Source organism: Drosophila suzukii, chromosome 3 (assembly GCF_043229965.1).
Source record: "Drosophila suzukii chromosome 3, CBGP_Dsuzu_IsoJpt1.0, whole genome shotgun sequence".
Lineage (NCBI taxonomy): Eukaryota > Metazoa > Arthropoda > Insecta > Diptera > Drosophilidae > Drosophila > Drosophila suzukii.
Window position 1 is genome coordinate 70158222 of NC_092082.1, and position 23613 is coordinate 70181834.

Below are 23613 nucleotides of genomic sequence, written 5' to 3' on the forward strand. Positions count from 1 at the left end.
GCTTTTGTTGGATAATAAATTTTCACAAGCAAACAAGTTTTGCGGGCAGAGCAGAAATGAAATCAATAAATTAATAATAAACCACATGTTGTGTGCCCAATTTTCATTGAAACGTTTTGGGCCAAACTTTTTAGCTTGTTTGCATTTTGCCGCTTTTACCTCTTTCTCTGCACTTTCTAAACAAATTGTGAGCGAGAGAGAAGAAATTGGCTTTCATGCGTTTTCACATTTTGTTTTTGTCGTGCTTTCTTTTTTCTTTCTTTTTTTGTTGTTTTTGTTTTTGTGGCGTTTTGTTGGGATTTCTACTACTTTTTCTTTAGGCGCAAGCGTCGTGATCTTGTTGGCTTAAAAGATCTTCTTTTTTATTGGCTTAGAAATTCTTGCCTGATTTCTTCGAGAGATCTGTATCTGTTCTAAATAAAATGTGGGTTGAGTGAAAGACTGGGGCGAGATTTTCGGTTTACGATTATTGGGTGAAATGTGCTAAACGAAGTGAAAACTCTGGGACGAGAGTTCAATTATACAAATTTGTATATGTTTTTAGTTGAACAGCAGCCAGGTTAATGAATATAATTTCACTATTTTTGAAAGTTTAACATTTTAAATAATTTAAAAAACACAAAGTGGGGAGACAACAAAATTGGAAAGTTGCAATGCTACACAACATGATCTGTTAATAATTGCTGGAAGTCAGGCTTTTTGGGAAAAGGAATTGGCTAGTTAAACGGAAGCCCGAATTGCATAATGTTGCAGCAACATGTTGCGGGGCTATATAGCATAGCAACATGACCAGTAAAAATAAAAATCGAGCCCTTTCACAGCGAAAATCAGTCAAGCAAACTTCCCGTGTCTTCCCATTCGAGCAGATAAAACACAAAAACCGCATAGCGAGACCAAAGGGAAGGCCTCCAGACCCTGTTTTCGAAACGCAGGAAGGGGTTTTGGTTTTTGGGGTTACAATCTGGTGCGGAAACGCCTGATGGAGCCAAATTTGAAGTTGATATGCACTTTTTTGAGCACTATTAAGGCTTAAGAATCAATTTTTTTGATGGTAATATGGTAGTTTAAGATGATTTTATGTTAAAAACTTCATCTTTTTATTTTAAAGTAGGACTATACTGAAATTTCCAGAACTACTGAGGTTAGTGAGCACTTTTTCCTGATAATAAATTCCTTGAAAAAAACTAATTATTTTCAGAATTATGAATACATGTTTCTTCTATACACATATGTTTCTTTTAAGTAAGGGTGCCCACGTCATTCGAAAGCCAGCTGATAAAGAGCAGTCCGCAATCAACGGCCCATGACTCAGATTTGCCAGTCGGCGGCGTCTGGGACAAAGAAAATTTTTTGTTCGAAACACTCCGTAGATTATCGGGCAATTTGCAGCAAGGCCAAAGAAAATGAGCAACAAGTGCATGAAATTCAGAACGCAGCCCTAGTGAAAAGTGAATAAGAATAGGGTAAGAAAAAAAACAACATAATAATAATAACAATTACTGGCACATGGTCAAAAGCATTAAGAAAGAAACCAAGCACGAGCCATGGTCTCGATTCTGCAGCTCTCTTCTTCAATGACAAAGCAGCAGTTGTTGTAGATGTTGCTGCTGTACTGTTGCTGTTGCTGCTGTGCTGTTGCTGCTGTGCTGTTGCTGCTGTGCTGTTGCTGCTGCAGCTGTTTGCTGACCCCAGATGACAAAGGTTGGCACGCAAGTCGCCCACGCCCATTAATTAACCGAAAATTGAGAGCCACTCAAACAAAAAACAAGAAAAAAAGATTAAATACAGTAGACAGAGAGAAAACCCCATCCCTCCATCAGCATTTTGTGTTTACCAAATTGTTATATTTTCTGTTCATCTTTTTGAGGTTAGGCGAACGCCTTTTGGGGTCACCGTGTGAAAGCAGCCACAAGAACGAAAAGGAGAGCATGTCGGTGCGAAAGAGAAAGCCTACACTCGCCGCGAAAGAGACGGCAAGAGATATAGCTGGCTATTAAGGGTGGCTGATATATACTGAGGGAACTTAATTACTTAAGTTCTGTTTATTCGCCCCGGGGAAAAGTTACGACATTTTCCAGTTCTCGATGGGGCGGCAACGTGTAGTAGTATAGTATAGTATAGTATAACGGATGGTTCAGGGTGATCAATAGAATTAGTAAGCAAATCATCAAGTTTCCACACTAAAGAAACCAATTACTTACGCAAGTAAGGTCATCTGAAAAAACCATCTAGGTTACCCCGAGGTTGCTTGCTAAAACCGAAACGAATCGAAACTACAAGTCATCAAAATTAAATATATACTATATAATATATATATATATATATATGCATATATGTATGTATATACCGCTCACACCATCGTCAAAACTTTTACAAAACAAACTGTTGTTTGTTCGGCGGTTCTGTTTGTTGTGGCCGTAACTCAAGGATGTGACAATGGTTACTCGAAATGCGGCCCAGAACGCAAGTAGTTCAGGGTGCAAAAGGTCCTGGGAATTAAACTGGGTCATCAGCACACTCTGGGCCACACATCTCAAGTGGATTTCGGTTTCCAATTGGAGGGCTAACGATTGTTGACACGGCTTATTGTGGGCCAGTTTGCTATACCGACCAATTACTTGTTGCTAAGCTGGGGCAATTGGAGGGCTCAGTCAGGGGTTATTGAAAAGGTTCTTATAGAGTGAACCTTGAAGAACTCTATAGCTTTATATATTAAGTTATTATAAAAGCATTTGGTGGTTTTCATAAGATTTTAGGTCGTTTCAGAGTGTTTTTTTTTTGTTTCTCAACCAATCAGATAATGCTTTAAAGTTCAACTTTTGTCATTTACTGATCGGCAGACATTCAAGACCACCTACTTATCATACAAATTGTATGGTCTATACCATAGCTACTGCTATTTAAAGTAGGTGTAAATGGCTCATATGCACAAATGCCAATGGTTGACATTTAAGTGGCCATAATATTTATGTAAATTTATCTAAGACCTATTCTGTTTTCTTATAATTACTATCTAAAGGGTCGTTTATAAGCCAATTGGTGTGGTATATTTACCTTTTATCACAGAAATTTGCGGCGGCGTTACAAAATTCCTTAGAATTGGGGCATTTAACTAATAATACTAGGCACAGAGGAGATTGTTGTGGTTGCTGTTGATTGTTGTTGCTGCTGTTGCTGTTGCTGTGGTGTTGATGATGGCTGCTGCTGTTGTTGCTGTGGTGATGGTGTTGCTGCTGCTGCTGCTGTGCAGGATGGGCGCAATTATAGTGTTGCTGTTGTACCGACGATTGCTGATAGGAGGATGACGAGGAGGATGATGACGATGTGGATGCGGAGGAGGAGGAGGATGCACTGAGGGGATGGTGATGTTGCTGCTGGTTCAGATGCCGCCTGATGGACTGATTGATGCGATTCGTTATGGAGTTGGTCAGCGCCGAGTGATGGCTATGCAGATGGTGTGATGAAGAGGAGGATGATGAGGCGGCCACTGAGGCGGAGGAGGATGATGAGGAGGAGGAGGCGGCTCCGAACAGGCGGCTGGCAATGATGCTGTTGCTGTGGTGATTGCTGCTGTTGCTGCTGCTGCTACTGTTGCCGCCGTTGTAGTGCGTATTGCCCGCACAGGCGCTGCTGCAGTTGTTGGAGGAAATCGCACTGGACGAGGGCGAGGAGGGGGCGGACCGGGTTAGTATGTGTTGCAAGTTGCTGCTGCCGAATGCCGCCTGCAATATGTTGCTGGGTGTTGCCAAATGCTGCGCCAGTGTTGCCGAGCCACTTCTACTGGTTGCTGCCGCTGCAGTTGCTCCACTTTCGTAATTCAGGTGACCCAAATGCTGTTGCAAAACTGAAGGCGCAGCTTGCTGTGCTGTTGCTGTTGCTGCTGGCGTGTGTGGGTGGTGTTGCTGCTGCTGCTGCTGCTGTTGCAGCGACGATCTGCGCAATAATACTGGTGGCGTCGATATCAATTGCTGCAGGCGACTGCAGTTGCCGCTGCTGCTGCTGCTGGGTGCTGCTGCTCCTGTGGCAATTGTTGCTGCTGTCGCAGATGTTGCTGCTACAGATGTTGCCGTTGCCGTTGCAGTTGCAGTTGCAATTTCAGGCCCATTCTGCGGCTCTCCGTTCTCGCAGCAACAATTATCGCTGGTAGCAGGTTGCTGCTGCTGCTGCTGTTGCTGCTGCTCTAAATTCTCATTTTCATAGATTTCATGCACACTTCGCTTTTTCTTGATTTTCACATAGGGCTCAAACATTTTACAATTTTTATTGCAAACACTTCGATAGCACACTCACAAACAAACACAACTTTTTGTATTTCGTTTTCTATTTGTTATAAAATATACAGATTCTCTGGGTTTGTAAAAAATTGCTCAACTTTTTGGGGGGGTGCTTATAAATTTTTCATTTGCACAAATCTCTTTGTTGCCACATGCCGTTTGCTTGGTATTTTAGTTGCCTTACGATTTGTATAATTTTCGAGTGTGTGCTCGATTTTTTGTTTCGAGTAGTATTTGATTGGATTTTTTGTGTTGAATTTTTTCTTTTTTTTATGTTATATTTGGTAGGCGACACACGAAGCGAGAGAGAAGGCGAATTGTATCGAATCGAAATCGAAATCGCAGTCGAATCGAGCGAACGAACCGCTCCGCTTGAAAGTCGCGTCGAAAATGAGTCGAAATGAGCTGAAATTTGAAAATACAGAAATTTCCGCCGACTGCGACGCTGACTGCGCTTGCGACGCCTGCTGCGCTGCCCGTTTCACTTCCCACTTCGTTTCATTTCGTTTCGTTTCGCATTGTTTCTCTCTCTGCGTTTCACCATGTAACACACACGCACACCTACACTTTCGCTTGGCTTTGTGTGAGGTCGATGAGCACATATGGAAACGAACGGGAAAGCCCCGGGGAGGGGGTCGATGGGGAGGTACCCTTTATGACATTTAAATTTACTATTAAGGTTAGGACTTTTAGATTATTATACAGGATCAAAGTCCCTAGATCTGTATTCAATTTTTGTAATAGATCTAGGAACTTTGATCCTTTATAATAATCCCATATAATAAGCTTTTTCTGAAGGTTAATAATGACCCTTACAAGTAGAACGTATAGTTAGACAAATGGTATAGTGAAATAAGAACAATGTATTGGTCTTTAGTGTTTTATGAAACAATGTTTATACCATTTTACACGTGTTTGATGCCACTTACATATATCTCATTTCTCATAGAATACTTAACGAAATTGATTCCTAAGACAGTGACTACTAAAAGCTAAGGAACTAATGATACACAACGTGCTGAAATTGTCTTTCTGTGATTTTTTTCATATGGATCCCAGAATTTTTTGTATTAATATACTCTACTTTTACCAAAACTCAACTTCCAATGACACCTTAAATTTATAGGACACCTCATTCTATTCTACAAATACTGGGTATCACAAAAGGAAGCAACCGTGTGAGAGAGAGAGAGGGGGAGAGCTAGAGAGAGCGAGAGAACACAGCGACACTGAAAATCGAGCGCAAGTGCAAAGAGCGAGAGAGGGCGAGAGCAAGTCAGAGAGAGTGAGAGGGAGACGGCGTTGAGGGCCAGCTGATAAATGGTTGCGCGTGTGTGGCGCACATTGCGTATACGCGTTTTCAAGTGTGGGTGCGCGTGTGGTCGCAGGACGGAGGTTACTTTTGCCGGCGGTCCTTGGCGTGGCGATAAACGGTAATCACTTGGTCACAGAGGCGGTCCGATCCGGTGAGCCCCCTCCCCTGTGACCACCTAGCCTTCTGCCGCGTCCTTCAAGGGCTTCCTATTTACACACATAGGTACAGACATATGTACATTCCCATACGCACCAGGGCTATCGAAAATGCGGGGCTATGGGAAAGACATCAAGGATTATAGGTACCAATATCTGAATAGCCTCCATTTCCATACACTTAAACAAATTTGTGTAGAAACCTTTGTTTTTTGTCCTTGAAAAGCTTGAAGAAAAATTTGGTTCTACACAAACTGCTCATAATGAACGACCTTCTAGATAAACCATTTCTAAATTGAATCCAAATAAAATGTATGAAATTTGTAAAGCTAACAGTTCTGAGAATCAGTTCCTAAAAGTTACATAATGTAAAATATGATAATCTGTTTATCTAACCCAGATATAGATCTTTAAAAAATCTTTTATTATTTTTTAAGCTACTTATTTCTTAAAAACTTTTAGCACATATACATAATAATACAGCAAGTTATTGAGAAACTAAAGCAACGAAGTCCTCTTTTTTTTGAGTGCAACAGGCAGTTGTTCCTTCAGGAACAGTTGACATTGGAACGCCCTATCGACGCACATCGCCGGGGAACGTAAGCTGTCGTCCTTTGTCAGCAAATGTTTTTTCCCCATTTTTTGGGCGGCGGTGGCACATGGTGCTTGTACTCGGCCTGTTTGTGTGTATCCAAATGGGGCGTTGTCGTTGTCGGTGGCATTAGCCATCCAACCACGAGTATATAGGAACCAGCAACACATGTCGCTGGCAGTCGCCCATCATCACAAAACTCTGGCGGGGCCACCCAGCTGCTGATTTTTCTTTCAGCCGGCGTTTCCCCGCCTCACTCCGCCACTACTCCAAATCCACTTCATCCACTTCCCACTCCTTTTCACTCCGATCCATGGCAGGCCGCAGCAGTTTTCCACTTGCAACAATTGCATGTGCAACAGCAACAACTTACTGGGTGCACAGAGAAGAATTCCCCAAGATTGGTACACAATTTGAAATTTTTATAAATGTTTCGAGTATTCGAAGAAGAAATGTATAGTATGAAATTATTCAACAATTTAAGATTTTCTAGAAACACTAAGTTTCTTATTATCATAAATTCTATATTGAATTGTTTTTCGAAAATTTCTATAGATTTAGGGTTCCTTTTAAGAAAAATATCAAATTTTGTGTGTGTGTACCAGGCAGGTTATCGATGTGTGTGTGTGCTGACCGCTGTCGTACACTGTACATGTTGCGGTAGGGATAGAGAAGAGTTTTTCCCTATGCGAGTTTAATGGGAGACTGTCTGCTATAGAAGCTTCTATGATATAAAGATGATTAACAAACAACACTTTAGAATCTGAGTATTATTTTGAAACCATATACTTTAAATCATATTAAATATTCCAGCTTGATCGTTAGAGAACAATTAAGACATAAGTAGAATTTTTGTCAGTGCACGTGGGCCAGTGCAACTACACTTCACATGCCATCACTCGGCACATTCGTCTCATTTATGGCGTGCAAATTAGCATAGGGCCAAAAGGTCTTCGTGTGTGTCCTTTAGGGCCACGGTGGCCACACACACAATACCTAAAACCCAAGACCCAAGACCAAAGACCATATCCCGTGTCCGGATCGCATCAGTTTCAGCTTCTGTCCGCCTCGCAAATCATGTGTGTGTGTGGCTTGGTAAGTGGTAAGTGAGTGCTTGCCTGCTCATTAGTTAGATGGTCTCGTAGGCATCTCGTCGTAGGCAGTTCAGTTCCTCTGACATTGCCAGAATGTGTGAAAATTGGACAGTAATGCGGCCCTCCTTGTTGTTGTTGCTGGTGTTTGGTACATAAGACCATCACCCTTTGAAGTTGCGACGCTGGAGGTGTTGAAAGTAGCAACTACGATTTGTGGGCGGGGGTCGGCAGCTTGTGAAATTGGTTGGGTAATTGAGTTATGGCCCAAAATTTCAACTAGTTTGGACAGCAATACAATTATGCTTAAAAGTGTCACTGCAGACTTTTTAGAGGTTAAAATGAACAGAGAAATGATTTAGCTAATTTCAATTTATGATGAAATTCTCCGAAAAATAATATAAAATAAAAAATTCAAGTTCTAGTTCTCATCAGGCAATAAAATCTAGGAAATTACCATCAAAGGTTTCCAAAGGTTCACGGACTATTCAATAAATCAAGCGAAATTCCAAGGCGATCTCTCATAAAAAAAATACATTCAAAGGTCTTTTTCATATTTCACTATATGTGTGCTTGCTCGATCATCACGATCAATTTCAAAGTTATCACCGCCCACTCGGCTAATTATGCCACAGTGTCTATATAAGGGGGATATGTCTGTTATGTTAATATTTGATGCCGAATTGCTCATCTTTGCTCAATCAAAGGCCGGCGGAGACGGACGTTCAGCGACCTTTGGGCATTTTTATTTTCGATCCGCCAACTGGAGGCGTTCGGTTCAACTTCCTTTCCATTTTTGCGGAAACATTAAACAATCTCAACTGGTTCACCTTTCCACTTAGTCATTGAATCTTCAATGAGTCTCAATTTCATTGGGACTTTCACATTGCCCAGCTGACCCCTGCTGCTCTTTTCCCTCGCCTATTTATCCTCTCTCTCTATCTTTATCATCAATCGATTTTCAATGGATTTTGTGTTGTTTTAGGAATAGAAATTTCGCCTAATGCTTTCCAATGTGTATGTTGTGTGTGTTTGGCTGCCTCTGTGTGTAGTATATGGCGATATTGCAAAATGCTCATGCACATGATTTACTTGACACTAATTTCCATAAATAAAACAAAAGTTTAATAACATCGCCCCTGCCGCTTCAATGGGTCGCTGACAATAACCCAATTTTCAATCAAGGCGGGCGCTGTCGTTACCCAGGCACAGTGGTTTTCATATTTAAAGGGGTTTGCAAAAATACTCTCAAAAAGTTTGAGTTAATGCAAATGTCAGAATTTTAGGTATGACTTTTTTAAATTGAAATTTTGATTTCTAGTCTTATTTTTAGAGAAAACCCCCATCCTTAAGTATATAATCAAAAAACCTTTAGGTATTTTACCGATATTGCAGTGTGACCATACAATCAAATATAATATACATTGAAATTAGGTTATTTTTACACAGTGTGACCATGCACTCCAAAAGGAGTCTAAAAAAGACAGCAACATTTAAGAGATAATTCTAAAATGGATTCAAGATTGTGGACTTTGGTAATCCCATAAGCTGTCTAACTTTTAATGCAGTCGTATAAAAAACATAAAAGTACCCATCTAAAACACTGCTTTGATTGTTTATGGACGATTACTCATTTATGGCCGCACTTTGAGCACGGTGCAACATTGTAATCACCTCAGATGACAAAACTGAAATCGAAGCAATCAAATCTGGAGGCTGCTCTCTGGGCCGATTATTGCGTGGGTCGTTTTTGGTGCGTTGACGAAAGTGTTAATTGATTCGATTGCCCTCGAAGTGAAGTGAGGTGGTTTTAGGGAAGCCCAGAAAGCGTTCGGCTGCACCGATTTAAGCCAGCGATTAGCGTGTTACGAGATGGCTGAATCGAGTTGCATCCGTTAGATGCGAGAAATGTAGTTGTAAAGCTGGCGCGAAGAGATATTGAGATACGGCATCCGAATGGGGGGGAAAAAAAACAACGCTGCCGTGGGATATAACTTCCGTACTCGTGCCGCGGGTGAAACTTTTCGGAGAGCGAGAGAAAGCGACTGCAGGGAAAGAGACGGGACGAGAGCGACTTTTCGTAATCACTTTGCAGCAATTGGCGTTTTGGTTCGGTTTCGGTTTTGTCGGTTTGAACACAACGAGAAATTTACATTTCACATTTTCACAATCTTTTTATTTTTTCTTTTTTTTTCTCCTCCTTTCTTCCCCCCTGCGCTGCTCATGTAACAAATGAGTGATTGGAGCAGCTTTCCGCATTTCACACACTCACAGAGGAGCACCGGCGATCATAGAAATCTGCGCTTTGTCGTCATCATTGACATCGTCTTGGCCTGGCTTTTTCGGATTTGCTGCCTTTTCCTCCGCCTTGTTGCTTTCTTTTCGTCGACGGCTCTGGGAGTTAATTGTTTGGGTAAAATCTGTTAAGGGGCCAATTTTGTAAGTGAGATTAATAGGAACGTGGGATGTGGTTGGCCTAAGGCGATTTTCTGGGATTAACCTGGGATGATTTATTAAGCCTATACAAAATCGCAATCTTAAGTTAAGCTAAAATATATTTATTTACTCAATTTAAAATATTATAGCTTTATAAAGCCTAACATGATTTATTTCCTAGTTTTTAATTTTGGTTTTTGGGAAAAACATCTTAGGACTGTTCAATGGACAGTGTTCATAGTACTTACCATAAAATCTAGAGAAACTATCCTTCGACGAACTAATATACTACATTTTCTTTCATCTTTTACTCTAGTAATACCGATTATACACTGATTTAACTTCATTTATAGCCCACTTTATACAAGTACCATAAGGAAATACCTACTTGCTTCAGTTAAAGGAGTGATTAGAGGATATTACATCCAACTTATACTATTATTTGGATTTGTTTGGATTAATGATTGCAGCACTTATTCACAATTTCCTTTGGATAAGTCCTCACTAATTGAGTTCGTTTTATGTCCCAACTCAAAGAAACTCGGAGATTGGTCGAAATCTGTGTGATTTGATCGCTTTCGGTTGATTGCTCCGATGTTTTGTAACAGAGATCAGCTTTTTTCCGGCCCATTCCCTGTCACGCGCCTATCGAAATCTAGTCCAGTGATAAATCATAAAATGATTTACAATTCGGGTACGCTCCGTTTCGATTTGTATTTGCGTTTGTCTCTCATTTTTTTTTCGTAACCCAAAACCAAACCCATTTTGGCCCGGCTTTTATTGGCGGCTAATGGGCAGGGGAAAGAAAAGTGTTGCCAGGCAGTGAGTTTCACTTGGCCTTGGGTCGAATTTTTATTGCCTTTGTGGTTTGGATTATACAATAATTCCGAGATGTCGAAAAGAAGTATTATACAGGTAGTAAGCCAAATGCTGATTGCATTTCCTGTGGTCCAAATGGGATTCTCGGGAAGCTAAGACAAATTGGCCATGTCACAACGTCGTAAAATGTGCAAAAAGTCTTTTAGCATACACAATTTGTCCAGACTCGGGATCATCGCACAATGTATTCGTCAAAAAAAAAATTAAAAAAAAAAAAACAGAGAAGATGAAAAATAAACAAAGTCGAAGGTAATCCAAACTGGAGACAAAGCGATCATTCAAAGCGAGGCGAAGAACACCCAGGATGGGATTTTGTCAGATCTTATCTGGGGCCTCAAACGAAAATGTCAAAACATCCCATCCCATTCCATTGGGTAATTGTGTGGAAGGTAAATTATGAAACTGTCGTTTCGGTCGGGTTCGATCTTGGCCTGGCTAAAAATGGCATCCGGGCTGTATAATATATAAGGCTGCATACTTATATATATCCCGCTGCTAACCGCAAGAATGGCAAAATGGGCAGAAGTCGTACAAGTGGCTGGAGGAATGGTTCTAAAGATGTGCATCCCACGGCGTTTGTTTACGCTCATTAAACGTGAAAAGGTGCCACCCGAATAGGCAAACTGGCCGGGACCTCCGGCCGCGAAACCTTAGCACCTGTAGCTGTAGACCAAGACGAGTCTGCAGAAGAATCTGCCCTGCTCTTTTCTGCGTGTGTGGTCTCTTCGAAGAACAAACAACCGACCAACAACCACCCCTTTCTCGTTCTCGTCACCATTCTCCATTCTTGGCCGCAAACAATTCTCTAACAATTACGCCTCAATGGCATATAATTCAATCTTCTGCTGCCTTTGCTCTTTTGTCTGATGGATGTGTGATGGATAGCTCCCAAAGAGGAGGGCGGAATGCAAAGAACACACACACACCACACATTGTCTTAATACCTTATAGCCAGGTGTGGATTGTGTATCTGTATCTGGCCATCTGAATCCGTATCCGTGTATCAGCGGCTAGGCTAATTTGAAGTGCGTGCATCGTGGACTTCGTGTGTGGCCCGAGGACCTGGGATCAGTGAAGAACAGGGAAACTGGGACCACAGTGAATACCCATTCAGTGGGAAATCAATTAAGTGAGCAAGGAAATCTGAAAGGATGTTCTTTGTGTTCAAGGAAGAAAACGTTTTGTGTTTGACTTGAAATCTTCAAGAACAAATAATATGTTTTAACAATTAATCGACTATTAAAATGTACAAATATTATCTGTAAGAAGAGTACCAATTAATATTTTTAGTTTTACACATTTAATATCATTTAATGACAAAACCATATACCATTTTTCCCAACCCTTATCAGTTGCATAATTATATTTTATAACTTCTTAGTCTAAACCTATCCATCATCTACTGTAGCCATCGTGCATTGAATTCAAATGCCGACTTCAGAGAGCCTTATAAAATGAAAAAAAAAAATCCGCCAAGAATTCCTTACCAACTCTTATAAAATTTTCGTGTTTTTTGCCTCTTTTTTTCTCGTTTTTAATAATTTAAATAAAAAATGCCACCAAAGTGGTTTCGGGTTATAGCTGGGCAAACATGGCTTATAGTGAAGTGCGAGTATGTGTATACGTTAAGCGCAGACGCAGAGCCTAAACACACTCGTATGGCATATACCATATAGCGTATAGCGATATAAAATACAGGGGAGACGAACAAAGTAAACATGTGAGGCGGCCTCAGTTTTTGACTCTCGAGGAACGAGAACGTCGACGGCTGACGATTCTTGCCACACACGATCATCGAGCGGCGTTGGTGGGCTCTCAAACCCTCGAAACCCGGGGCCTGGAACCACAGACGTCGCGCTCGGACGGTTCCACAGATCCCAGAACCCAGGGAACTCAGAACCCTGACCAGATACAGTGTTGTCGGCTAAAGATTACAGGAAGCAGGCAAGACAAGCATTTAAATTAGCTAATTACAGACAAGATTAATTTCGGTTTTTTTTTGTTATAAATGTATATGATTAATTTTTAAGGGGATATGATTAATACAGGATTAGGATTTATTATTATAATCAAGTATCATCCATTTAGCATCGAGTTTGAACTAATTAAATAATACCATTATACCTAAAATGTTAGATCATATGAAGGTAGGATTATTATTAAGCACATATTAACCTTTAGGTACGGAGACTTGTAATTAATAATTGTTCATAATCAAGTAGCATCCATTTAGCATAGAGTTCGTATTAATGAAATCAGTCCATTATATTTAGTTATGATTTTTTATAAAAATTCAGATCATTGCAAGGTAGGATTACTCATAGACATTAGATATTAGATTTTAAGAAGTATTATTATAATCAAGTATCATCCTTTTAGCAAAGAGTTTGTATTAATGATCAGTTTATCAGAACTAGATTTGATTTCTTATAAAATTTCTGATCACTGTAAGGTAGGATTAATTTGTATCATGTTATGATACCCTATCTTAATCTTGAAAACTCTCCACATTTGACTGGAAACGAGCCAAAATATCATAGCTGGCCAAAACCCAGAGAGGCCAAAGAGCCAGGCCAGTTGAGGCGGCCAAGAACAAACCTTTAAACTAAAGGCAAAACAAAGCCAACAAGTAGAATCGTTTTGTTTGTCGCAATGACCCCTCCCGTTTTTGTTTGTCTTTTTATGGATTTTATGGCCGTTGCTATTCCGCTTTAATTGTTTTCCCTGGCCCTCAGAACAGTCGTTCCCGTAATCCAAACAGATCAAGTCCAAGGCTTCCTTCGGTTCCCTTTTTATATTGTTACTGTGCCAGTGCTGCCAGCCATTAAATCCCCTCAGCCTGAAGAAGCTGACCTTTGACACTCGTCTGCGGTTCGCTTGTTTGCCGGGGCGTCGATTAAGGCGGCGGGTAATTAATTTTCCTTTTTTTATTATCATTCTTATTATGGGGCATTTAGCTTGTAATTAGTGTGTAAAATTAGCCACAGGTTGTTGGGTTGTTTGTTTGCTTCTTGGGTGGCTTTTTGTGTAGCCTGAGGAGCTTGGTTAAGTGAATTCGAGATGCTATCAATTTCGTTGGCGACTTCTTGGTAATAAGGCTTGTACTTTGTTTGCTTTCGCTGGAAAGGAGTCTCGGAGACTGAGAAGTTTGTTTATGGGCACTGCTTGAAAGGCTAGAGTTTGTTTAAAAGGTTTCCAATTCAAAGTGAAAACAATGTCTAGCCCATAGAAATTCCCAATAATTTATAAACAAATTTATAGAAAGACAACACCTTATCAACTCAAGGCTGTCTTGGAAGTAATCAGAAATTTTAGTTAATAAACCAACTGATTAGAAATTTCCTTGAAGTAATTAAAAGTCGATTTTGGCAAACTGATAGTAATGATACCAATGACAAATGGTATTCTCAAGGGAAATGTTTTCAAGGAAAGAAATGAATAAAAGATGACGAATCACAAAGATGAGGCCAGTGAGATTTTTATTAAGAAAACGATGGTATTTAAATATAAAATTTGATAAGTCTCAGTTCCGAAATCATCGATCTTCACAAATCCTTCTTCCCACCATCACAAAACTTTCAAATCAGCTGTTGATCAAATAAAACCAGACCAACGAAAAAAAAGCAAACTGTGAAAAAGAAACGCCAAAAAGCAATCGCCATCGTCAAGGCCCAGTTAAGAGAGTTAACATTACAATGGATGGTACAAAAAAAAAATCCAAAAATTAAATACAATTTGGGCGTCTGCGTCTGGCGCCCCAAAATGAAGACAAATTGTAAATAAACGTAAATTTTCGAAACGAAAGAGTGAAAACTGTGTGCGGACAAACATTTAGCAGCGGGTTACATAAAGAAAAGGTAAGAAAAGGTTTGGAGAGCCGGCCAGATAGATGGACATTAAAATAAAGTCTGGCAGAAGAGGAGCAAAAATAAAAAATAACACAAAATGAGGGTTACGCACAATATGCCAAGTTCGGCTTCTGTTTTTGTTGTTGCATGTGTAATTAAGCGAAATTAGGACAATCGCCCCTAAAAAAAAATAAAAAAGAAAAAGAGATGCAAGTTACAATTTTTGTGAGTGTGGAGCCAAGAAAAAGAAAGCCGCGGAAAAAAGAGTCGAAAAATGCTCGGTCTTCTGGGAGAGTCGTCTTCGGTTATTTGGAGTCTTCGGATTTCAGAGTCTTCGGCTTCGATCAAACTAAGCCAAGTTTTGTTTTTGTGGCTCATTCGTGTTTGCCGCTTATTACGTTTGTTGCTGCTTTTTTATTATTTTTTTTATTTTTGCTTTTTCTGCCGCTGTCGTGCCCCCTTTTTTGGGGCCATATGGCGACGTCGACTGCGACTGCGACGCCGGCGACGAGGCTTGCACAAAAAACGCGTCGCGCTTGTTATGTAATAGGTAACGAACGGCGTCGCTACGTTTTGTCATTTTGCCGTTTTTTTTTGGATACCCAATACAGTGGGTAGTATTATTTACGGTCCAAGTTGGCCATAAATAGAAGGAAATTTAATTAATTTATGTCCCAGGAACTCGTTTCTATTTTTCATATAATATTAAAGTGTTTTTCAGCATTTTTCATGGCAGTTTCTCAAATATCTAAGAAAATATTTAATGGCCCCCAAAGGGGAATATAATAATTGTGCATTAAAAAATCTGTTATTCTCTAGGAAAAATACCTTTCAAAAAATATTTACACGTTTTAAAGTAATATAAAAAAAACATTTTTAAGGGTACAAGTTTTTTGTTTCAGTATTATATTATTAGTATTTTTACGTTAGTATTTTTAAGGTACTTCTAAAATATACAACATTAAAAAAGTACTATTAATAAATGGCTAGTGTAACTCTATTTTTTATCAACATGACGTTTTTAAACTATTATCATATTTGTGACAAATACCTTTCAAAAAATATATTAAAAGTTTAAAGCAAACATTTTTAAGGGTAAAAGTTTTTTGTTTCAATATTTATTAAAAAAGTTCTTAAATTTATTAGTATTTTTTAGGTACTTCTAGTTTATATAACATTAAAAAAATACTATTTTCAAATGGCTAGTGTAAAAATGATTTTTAAAGAATAATCATATTGTGATTTGGAACTTTAAATGCTTCAATCCAATTTAAAATTTCTTGAGCAAGAGTATTCCCCACTTCGGTCTATCCCAAGCTATCTTTTACTTCTTGTTTATTATTTGTTGCTGTTGGTTTATCGTATATTTTGGTTTCAATTTTTTTGAAGTTACCAAAAAACTGAGCTGGCCAAAAAAGCGAATGCAACTGCAGCTGCAACTGCAACTTCCAGCGGCAACCTCAACTAACTGTGGGCGACTCTCGCGCATTGAAAGATAAAATTGTCCATTTTTTTGTTGTCTTCAGTTTTATTTTTGGCCTCTCTTTTTTTTGGGCTGTGCTTATTTTATAATTTGCTGCGCTTTTTACAGCTCAAGCCATGAAAAAGAGGTGAAACTAATTTTTGGTTTTTGGTGTGGAAATCCCTCGCAGTGTTTATGTAATGCGGGTATCTTTTCTTTTTATTTGTTTGTTTTATTTTGTGGGCGCTGCTGTGAAATGTCACTGCTAGAATGAGGAAGAGAAGAGTGCAGCATGTGTGTGCAAGTGAGAGGGAAGGAGCTAAGGGGAGTTAAGGGGATAGCTCCACAATTAATTCGATTGCACAACAATCGCACAAACTAAAAGACAATTGAAATTAGAAAGGCCTCTGAGCCGAGCGAACTTAATGTTTGCGGTATTTGAGAAAAAAAAATAAAAACAAAAAGAGACCTACAACAAAGGTTGAGCATCGTTTGCTGTGAAAGGTGAAAGGTGTAGATAATCGGGCAGCAGAGAAAAGAGAGTTTTTCGAAGTCGTCGTGTGTGATAGCGGGTGAGATTTGGGTATACAACACACAAATCGCGGGTGGCTTCGATATGTTTCGTTTCCCTCTGTGTCTTTTCGGTTTTAAATATATAAATTTTAGGGTCTTTCTCTTGGTTTTGTGGTTTTTTTTTCGTTGTTGGTTGGGTGTTACGAATTCGAGTGAAATCGCAGCTCGAAGATGCGGGGGAAAAGTGCATGAATTTGTTTTTTAGGCCACCGATAGTTCCGGCATTTCGGCGCCCTGCCCTCGAGGGAAGTGGGGTCAAAACTTTCGGGCCATCGAGAAATTGATTGGCACAACGAATGGAAATTCAATTTGTAATGGACCAGTGAGAGCGGGTCAGCGGGTGGCGTTAATGGTTAGCGTTAACGGTTAAGATAAAGCTGAGCTGCGGATAAATCTCTGTTAGCCAATTGTTATACATAAGCGGTGAAAACTATTAAGAGGGTGTGAATGGAGGGGCATTTGCATAAATTGCATAATTAAAGTGAGCCACTAAGAGTGTTTTTTTTACACCTTGTACACGGAAGTGTTATACAAATATAACAGTTGGACAAGGAAGTTGGATTTTAGAAAATTATTTACCGGGTTAAGTGATATTTAAGATTTAAAGTTGCATAACAATTTTGTACTAGAAAAATATTTACCGGGTTAAGTAATATTTAAGGTTGTATAACAATTTGTATAAAAATTCTGTTATACTGTTATACATATGCAAACAATCATTAATGTTTAAAACCTCTGCTTCTTTTTTATTAGCCACATAATAAATGTATAAAAAATCTACACAGCTGTCACAAAACCTGTGTGTTATACAACTCTTATACGCGCTACTTGCGCCTGATGACCTATCAAATGACATCGATCGAAAGTAATCCAATTCGAAAGGTGAAAACTCTATTAAAATTATTTTTCCTGGCCCTCACAAATATGCATCTCAAAATAACATTTACTATAACACAAATCAAATGGTGAACAATAGTTCAGAGACACGAATGTTCGTGTCAAAATGTCATGGACCCTTCAACCATTCTCTCCCACACTTGGCACCCACTTTTGGTTAACCCACGCCCCCTAATAACCACTCACTCCTAAGATAAAAAATGTAGTGTATAAAAACCAAACTGCCCGCATTGTTACAAGACCCTCCGGGAACTTTTTGTTTGGCCAGCACATAAATTTCCCTGGCTGAACTTTCAAAACCCAAATGAAATTGTTGTTCAAATGAACAGCGACGATTTGCATTCAACTTTTCTTCGGACTGGCCATTGTTTTTGCATAATTTCCCTGGGAGGAAAGGCAAACAAACAAAAAAATAAAATCAGTTCACCTTCCACGACCAGCGATCTGCGATCGTTTTGAGAAAGAAAGTCATTAAGTGAATGGAAGAGACCGAATTAGAGAAGAAGCTGCCGCAGAGCAGCAGTCACAAATTAGCGTTCAAATTAAGTGATTATTATTATTAGCCGCAGATACATTTTCAAAAATGTATCTCAATTTATTGTGTGTGCTTTCTGTTAGCGGCTTATTCAAATGAAAGTTTAAGGGGAGTATGGGAGTAGTGTAAAATCGGCGCCCACATCGATCTCGGTGTGATACTTTCTAAATGTGCGACCGCGTTGCACAATTTTTCTTCTCCTTTTCAGCTCTCGATTTTTCGGCGGGGTAATTGCAACTGCAACTAATGTGAAATTCAATTTGCTGCCCCAGAAACAACAACAGATACACTGGAAAAATCTATAGTATTACAAAAAAGGTTTTTACTATTACAAAATGTGGTCCAAAATGATACAGAAGAATATAATACATACGCGGATTTGCGGCGAAGATATAAGGGATATACCCCCCCCCCCACACTCGGGTTAAAAAGTATATGTAATATGTATTTTATTGCAAATATTCAGATTTCTACTCAAGAAATTGTTCTTATATTATCAAATATTTTAGATAGTATGTGGTTTTCTTTTTGTAGACTTCCATGTTTTTTCTTAGATACTAAGTTTTTTTAGTATTTCTAAAGTGATGATCCATTTACCCTCCATATAGGACCAATTTCGTTGCGAAAACCTTGCCAATTTGTGACCAATTTGGGTGATATTTCTTTCGGTGTTCAGAAATATAACTTTCCAAGTTGCAAAATTTCATTAGTATGTGTTCCAAAAAGCTTTATATATATTATATATATATATTATTAATTCAGATATTACACATTTTTTAAATAATTTGGTTAAGAGGTGGTTTTCTTTTTCTAAAAACAAATGAGTTTCTATGTTAGTTACTAAGTTTTTTTGGTATTTCAAAAGAGATGATCCATTTACCCTCCATATAGGACCAATTTTGTTGCGAAAACCTTGCCAATTTGTGACCAATTTCGGTGATATTTCTTTCGGTGTTCAGAAATAAAACTTTCCAAGTTGCAAAATTTCATTAGTATGTGTTCCAAAAAGCTTTATATATATTATATATATATATTATTAATTCAGATATTACACATTTTTTAAATAATTTGGTTAAGAGGTGGTTTTCTTTTTCTAAAAACAAAAGAGTTTCTATGTTAGTTACTAAGTTTTTTTGGTATTTCAAAAGTGATGATCCATTTACGCTCCATATAGGACCAATGTCGTTGCGAAAACCTTGCCAATTTGTGACCAATTTCGGTGATATTTCTTTCGGTGTTCAGAAATAAAACTTTCCAAGTTGCAAAATTTTCAAAACGGACGACAAACAAAATTTGTTTAACTTTCCACAGTCGCAGCAGCGGCGGCAAAGTTGGGTTATGTCATAACAGAGGTGAGGTAAGTCGGCAGCAGGGGGCTGAGGGGGCGGGAGAGGTGCGATTTCCCTCAAGTGAAACTGTAAGCTGCGGTTATACATTTTTTTTCATCAGTAAATTTTTTTTTTTTTTTTTTGGAAAGCCGCAAAAAGGTAAAGTAAAAAAATGAAGTTGCACAGCCGCCAAAGTTGAAGAAAAAGAGCGCTGGACTATCCGTAGGCCTCGCTTTTTTAATGCGTGGGGACAACCAACAAAAACTACAATAACTACAAAAACAACAACAACAATAGCAAAAGCAAAAGCAAAAACAACAATGAAACGAAAACGAAAGTGTGCGCATCCGCAATTAAAATTGTAAACGCGAGAGTTTACAAAAGTGGTAGAAGCGAGGAGGAAACGACACAAAAATAAAATGGTTGGGTTTTCTGAAAAAAAAAAAATATGCCACCAAAATGCGGTCACTCGTCTGTCAAATTAGAGGCAAAAGTTTTCGAGTGAAAATTTTGACCCAATTTCGGTGGGTTTCGGCCGAAATGCGATTACCTAATGCCGCAGGAGAAGAAGCAACTCAGTCGCGCCCTTGTATTTTATTCGTATCTTTTCTAGGTAAACCTCAAGGCTTAAGCCTTTTTAATTACCATAAAAACATACAAAAATTCGCCACACTGAATATTGCATATTGATGGAAAAATGTAAATATTTAGGCTCGATAATTTGAGATGTTAAAAATACATAAGTGAGGAAATAAAAATGCATATTTTTATGACCTTTATTCTTATACATCTCATATTTCGGGCTTGATTAATATGATAAAATATATCTTAACTGGATTATTACTTTAAGGATAAGCACTTTTCATCTTAAGCATTAATTTTACACCCTTTCCCCTATCACAGATCGAAATAACTCTAGATATTTGGGGCACTCATCGATCGACGCAACTGGTTTGCTTATCGCTCGTTTTTCGGACATTTTTTAGAGTCGTTATAAATGAATAATTGCGCCTGGGCCTATAAAATGGGTCACCCGAGACGAGATCGGATCGGATCGATTCGAATCGATCGAGTTTCCCTTTTGTCTCGCAATGCAGCGTAATCGATTTAAATAAATTATAATTACTCACGCCGAATGGAGAACGTGTGTGTTTTAACTTAAGTGTATCCTTGACTTAAAAAGACCTGGATTTTTAAGTATAAATGCGAGGCCTTTTAGGGAACCCAATTACATACCTGAAACGATAAAAAAGGAGATATAATCCGATTAATATTGATAAAATTTGAAGATAACTTTTGGGATAATAACCATTTATAACTCCCAAAAATATATGATCCCTTTAAAGTCGGAACTTTGTCACTTTACGCCATTCAGGACCCAAAGATTTATGATCTAGGCATTCAAGAACATCTTTGAGAAGCCCATAAAAATTAATTGAGATAATAAATGTCTTAAGAGACCCTCAATGATTCATAACCCAAATCGTATTCTCAGAATCTCCGCTCAAAGACATTAAAAAACTTTAGACCAAGAATCACCGAAAATCCTCAACAAAGTAAGGAATCCATCAATAATCGCTCGCCGAACCGAATCAAAATGAAACGAACGTTTTGATGGGGCAATATATCGTTAAAAAAAAATATGAAATCATTTTGTGACGATGATGATGACGACAAAATGCCAAAGTGAAATTAGCCCAAAGTTGAAATCCATTTAGAAATCTACATGAACTCAAATGTGTGTAAAAAGGTAAGGTAAAAAGGTACAAAAAAAAGAGATACATTCGAGTTGTGATATTAATCCCGCCATAAATCAATGGCAACAGTCCAGCCAGACATCACACAACACACGTCAAAGTTGACAGGGTCCCCTCGCTATAGAGAAAGAGATATAGATACAGCGATATAGGGAAAGGGGAGCAGGGTTGTTTGTCATTTGGGCCTAGGCGTTGGCCCATAGCTGTCCAGTTGTCGTCTATCTTCGTCTCGGGCCTTTGGCTTTTGTCATGTGCGACTTTTAGGGCATCAGGCCCGGTTATGGCTTCCATCTGATCGCCCGATGAGACCCTCTCTCACAGACACACCAGCATTTTCACCGACTTTGGTTAGCCCAAAAACCATCGAAAGTTAAGTTTACTTTGACCATATTGAGGGCCTCATCGCGGCTTAGGCCTATTCGTGTTACTTGGTCCATGGCTTGTTAGACCCTCAGCTTGTTAAGGCCTATTTAAAACAATACTGTGAGATAAGGTGCCAAAAAGGGGGGGTTAAACTTGTTAGATGATTCCCAGAAGATTATCTCTTGATCTAAATTTTTTTTAATCTTTAATAGAGTTAAATACACATTAAAAAACGTTTTTTAAATTAAATAAAAAAGTAGGTACCTAAAAAGAAACCTTATTTTTTAAATAATTGGCATTTCTTAATTAATAAATATATTTTAAATCTTATAAAAATCTATGGAGTTGCAGGGAACCTTTTTATAAAAACATTAATTATCAATAAACAGAGCTCTACAAAATTTTTAGAAAACTAAAAACCAAAAAATTTTTTTTAGTTGCATATTCTATTTTGTACAGTATCTTTCAAAGTCCAAGTGTGTATATTATGTAGCTATTTTTTCTAAATTTCACTTGATTTTAGTTCTTTTGTTTATACATCTTCAGTTCCCAAAAGAGCATCTACAAATACGTTAATCTCTTGGTTTATTTTCCCACTTTAGCGGCTCGCTTCAAGCATCCAAATAATTCGGGTTGAAACAATAAATAGTCACGCATAATCTCCAAATGGAGGACGCACTGGGCCCAGTTGAAGGCGAAAAGCCCATGTGCCGCTGCTGCTTCTGCTTGGCAAAATGGGAAACTGACGGAATGAGAGACTGACTAACTGGCTAACTGACAAACTGGCCAACTGACGGCAGTTTCACGGCCAGAGACCGGACCCAGACCCCGTTCATATAGGCATAGTTTGGATCGCACAGTGAAAAGCAGCAGCAGCCAGCGATGTTGTATAGTGGCTGTTTGAGTTATTCACACAAATTTCACGCCAATGGAAACAACAACAACAACAGCAACACACTTAGTGCCGGCGATCCGTTGAATGGCCTTTGGAAATGAATTCTGCTTGGCAACAATTGCAAAAGCCATGGCTAAAAACAATTTCAACCGCAGCGAAACATTAGAGCAACGCAGCCGATGGCGGAGAGAAAATCAGTTTGGAAACAACTGTGACGAAAAACTTGGGAAAACTGTATTGACGGGCGAAATTGGTCACAGATTTGCTGAATGGTCACTAATTGGCATTAAAATTTAATCAACGAGAGCATACAAAATGGAGCAATTAAGTAATGGTTCAGAAAACATCTGCTTTTCTAGTTAATAATATTTTTTTGGTAAAAAATACCAATAGTTTGTAGTATCTAGTACATGCGCGGATCCACGGGGCGGATATAGGGGATAGATAGTATTGTAATATGTATTTTATTCAAAATTTTTTATTTCTACTTAACAAATTTTTTTTATATTCCAAACCAAATTCTGGATCCGCCACATATCTAGTATATAACTATACCAAATAATACTTTTAAGTAAAAAAATTTTCTCTAATATATAAATTACTTTCCCAGCTTCCTGATGTTGCTTTCAAGCCTCATTTCCAAACCATTACCAACTTGGAGTGACAGGAGAGGGGCACAAACTATTATTAACTTGGAGTTTGACGCTGGCGACTTTCACGCGCGACTTTAAACGCTGGCAAAACGCATCGCTGCACAAATTTGCATTTGCTTCAAACACACTCAAACACATGCGAATAATATGAAGGCAACCGAAAATGGAAAGCAGCGGCGAAAACTGCAACAACAACAACAACAACTGACAACTGTCATAAACATAACTCGGGCTCAATTGTTGGTGTTGTTGTTGTGTCTTGGTTTGGTGATATCGCCTGAGCATATCACCGCATAACGATTTCCCAACCCCCAAAATACACGGGGAAAAAAGTGTAGTCATAATGTAATAATGATCACAATCATAACAACGTGATAGATCTAAACCAGATAAATTCGATATCAATTTGAAAATAAAACTAACACTCAGCTTTATAAAGCATTGCAACACAACCGGAAGATTAGTGTATTTGAGATCTTAAAGTGGGTTCAAAAAAGGATAAGATATACCAATAATTACCAAAAATTTCAAACAATTTAGGTTGTCATTTTGTTAAATTC

The 23613-nt window shown here is 38.6% G+C and overlaps 1 protein-coding gene across 2 annotated transcripts in view; it reads right to left on the reverse strand.

Moving 5' to 3' along the window:
- Nucleotides 1-23613, reverse strand: part of rdx (BTB/POZ and MATH domain-containing protein rdx) — a 71326-nt gene that overhangs the window by 9185 nt on the left and 38528 nt on the right. The window contains exon 1 of one of the 2 annotated variants that reach the window (XM_036816964.3): nt 3055-4265. The exons of the other annotated variant lie outside the window; for it this stretch is intronic. Within the exon in view, the coding sequence (XP_036672859.3) occupies nt 3055-4250 (1196 nt within the window). The 5' untranslated portion in view covers nt 4251-4265. Of the gene's footprint in view, nt 1-3054; nt 4266-23613 lie in introns of those variants that run through there. 2 annotated transcript variants of the gene reach the window in all.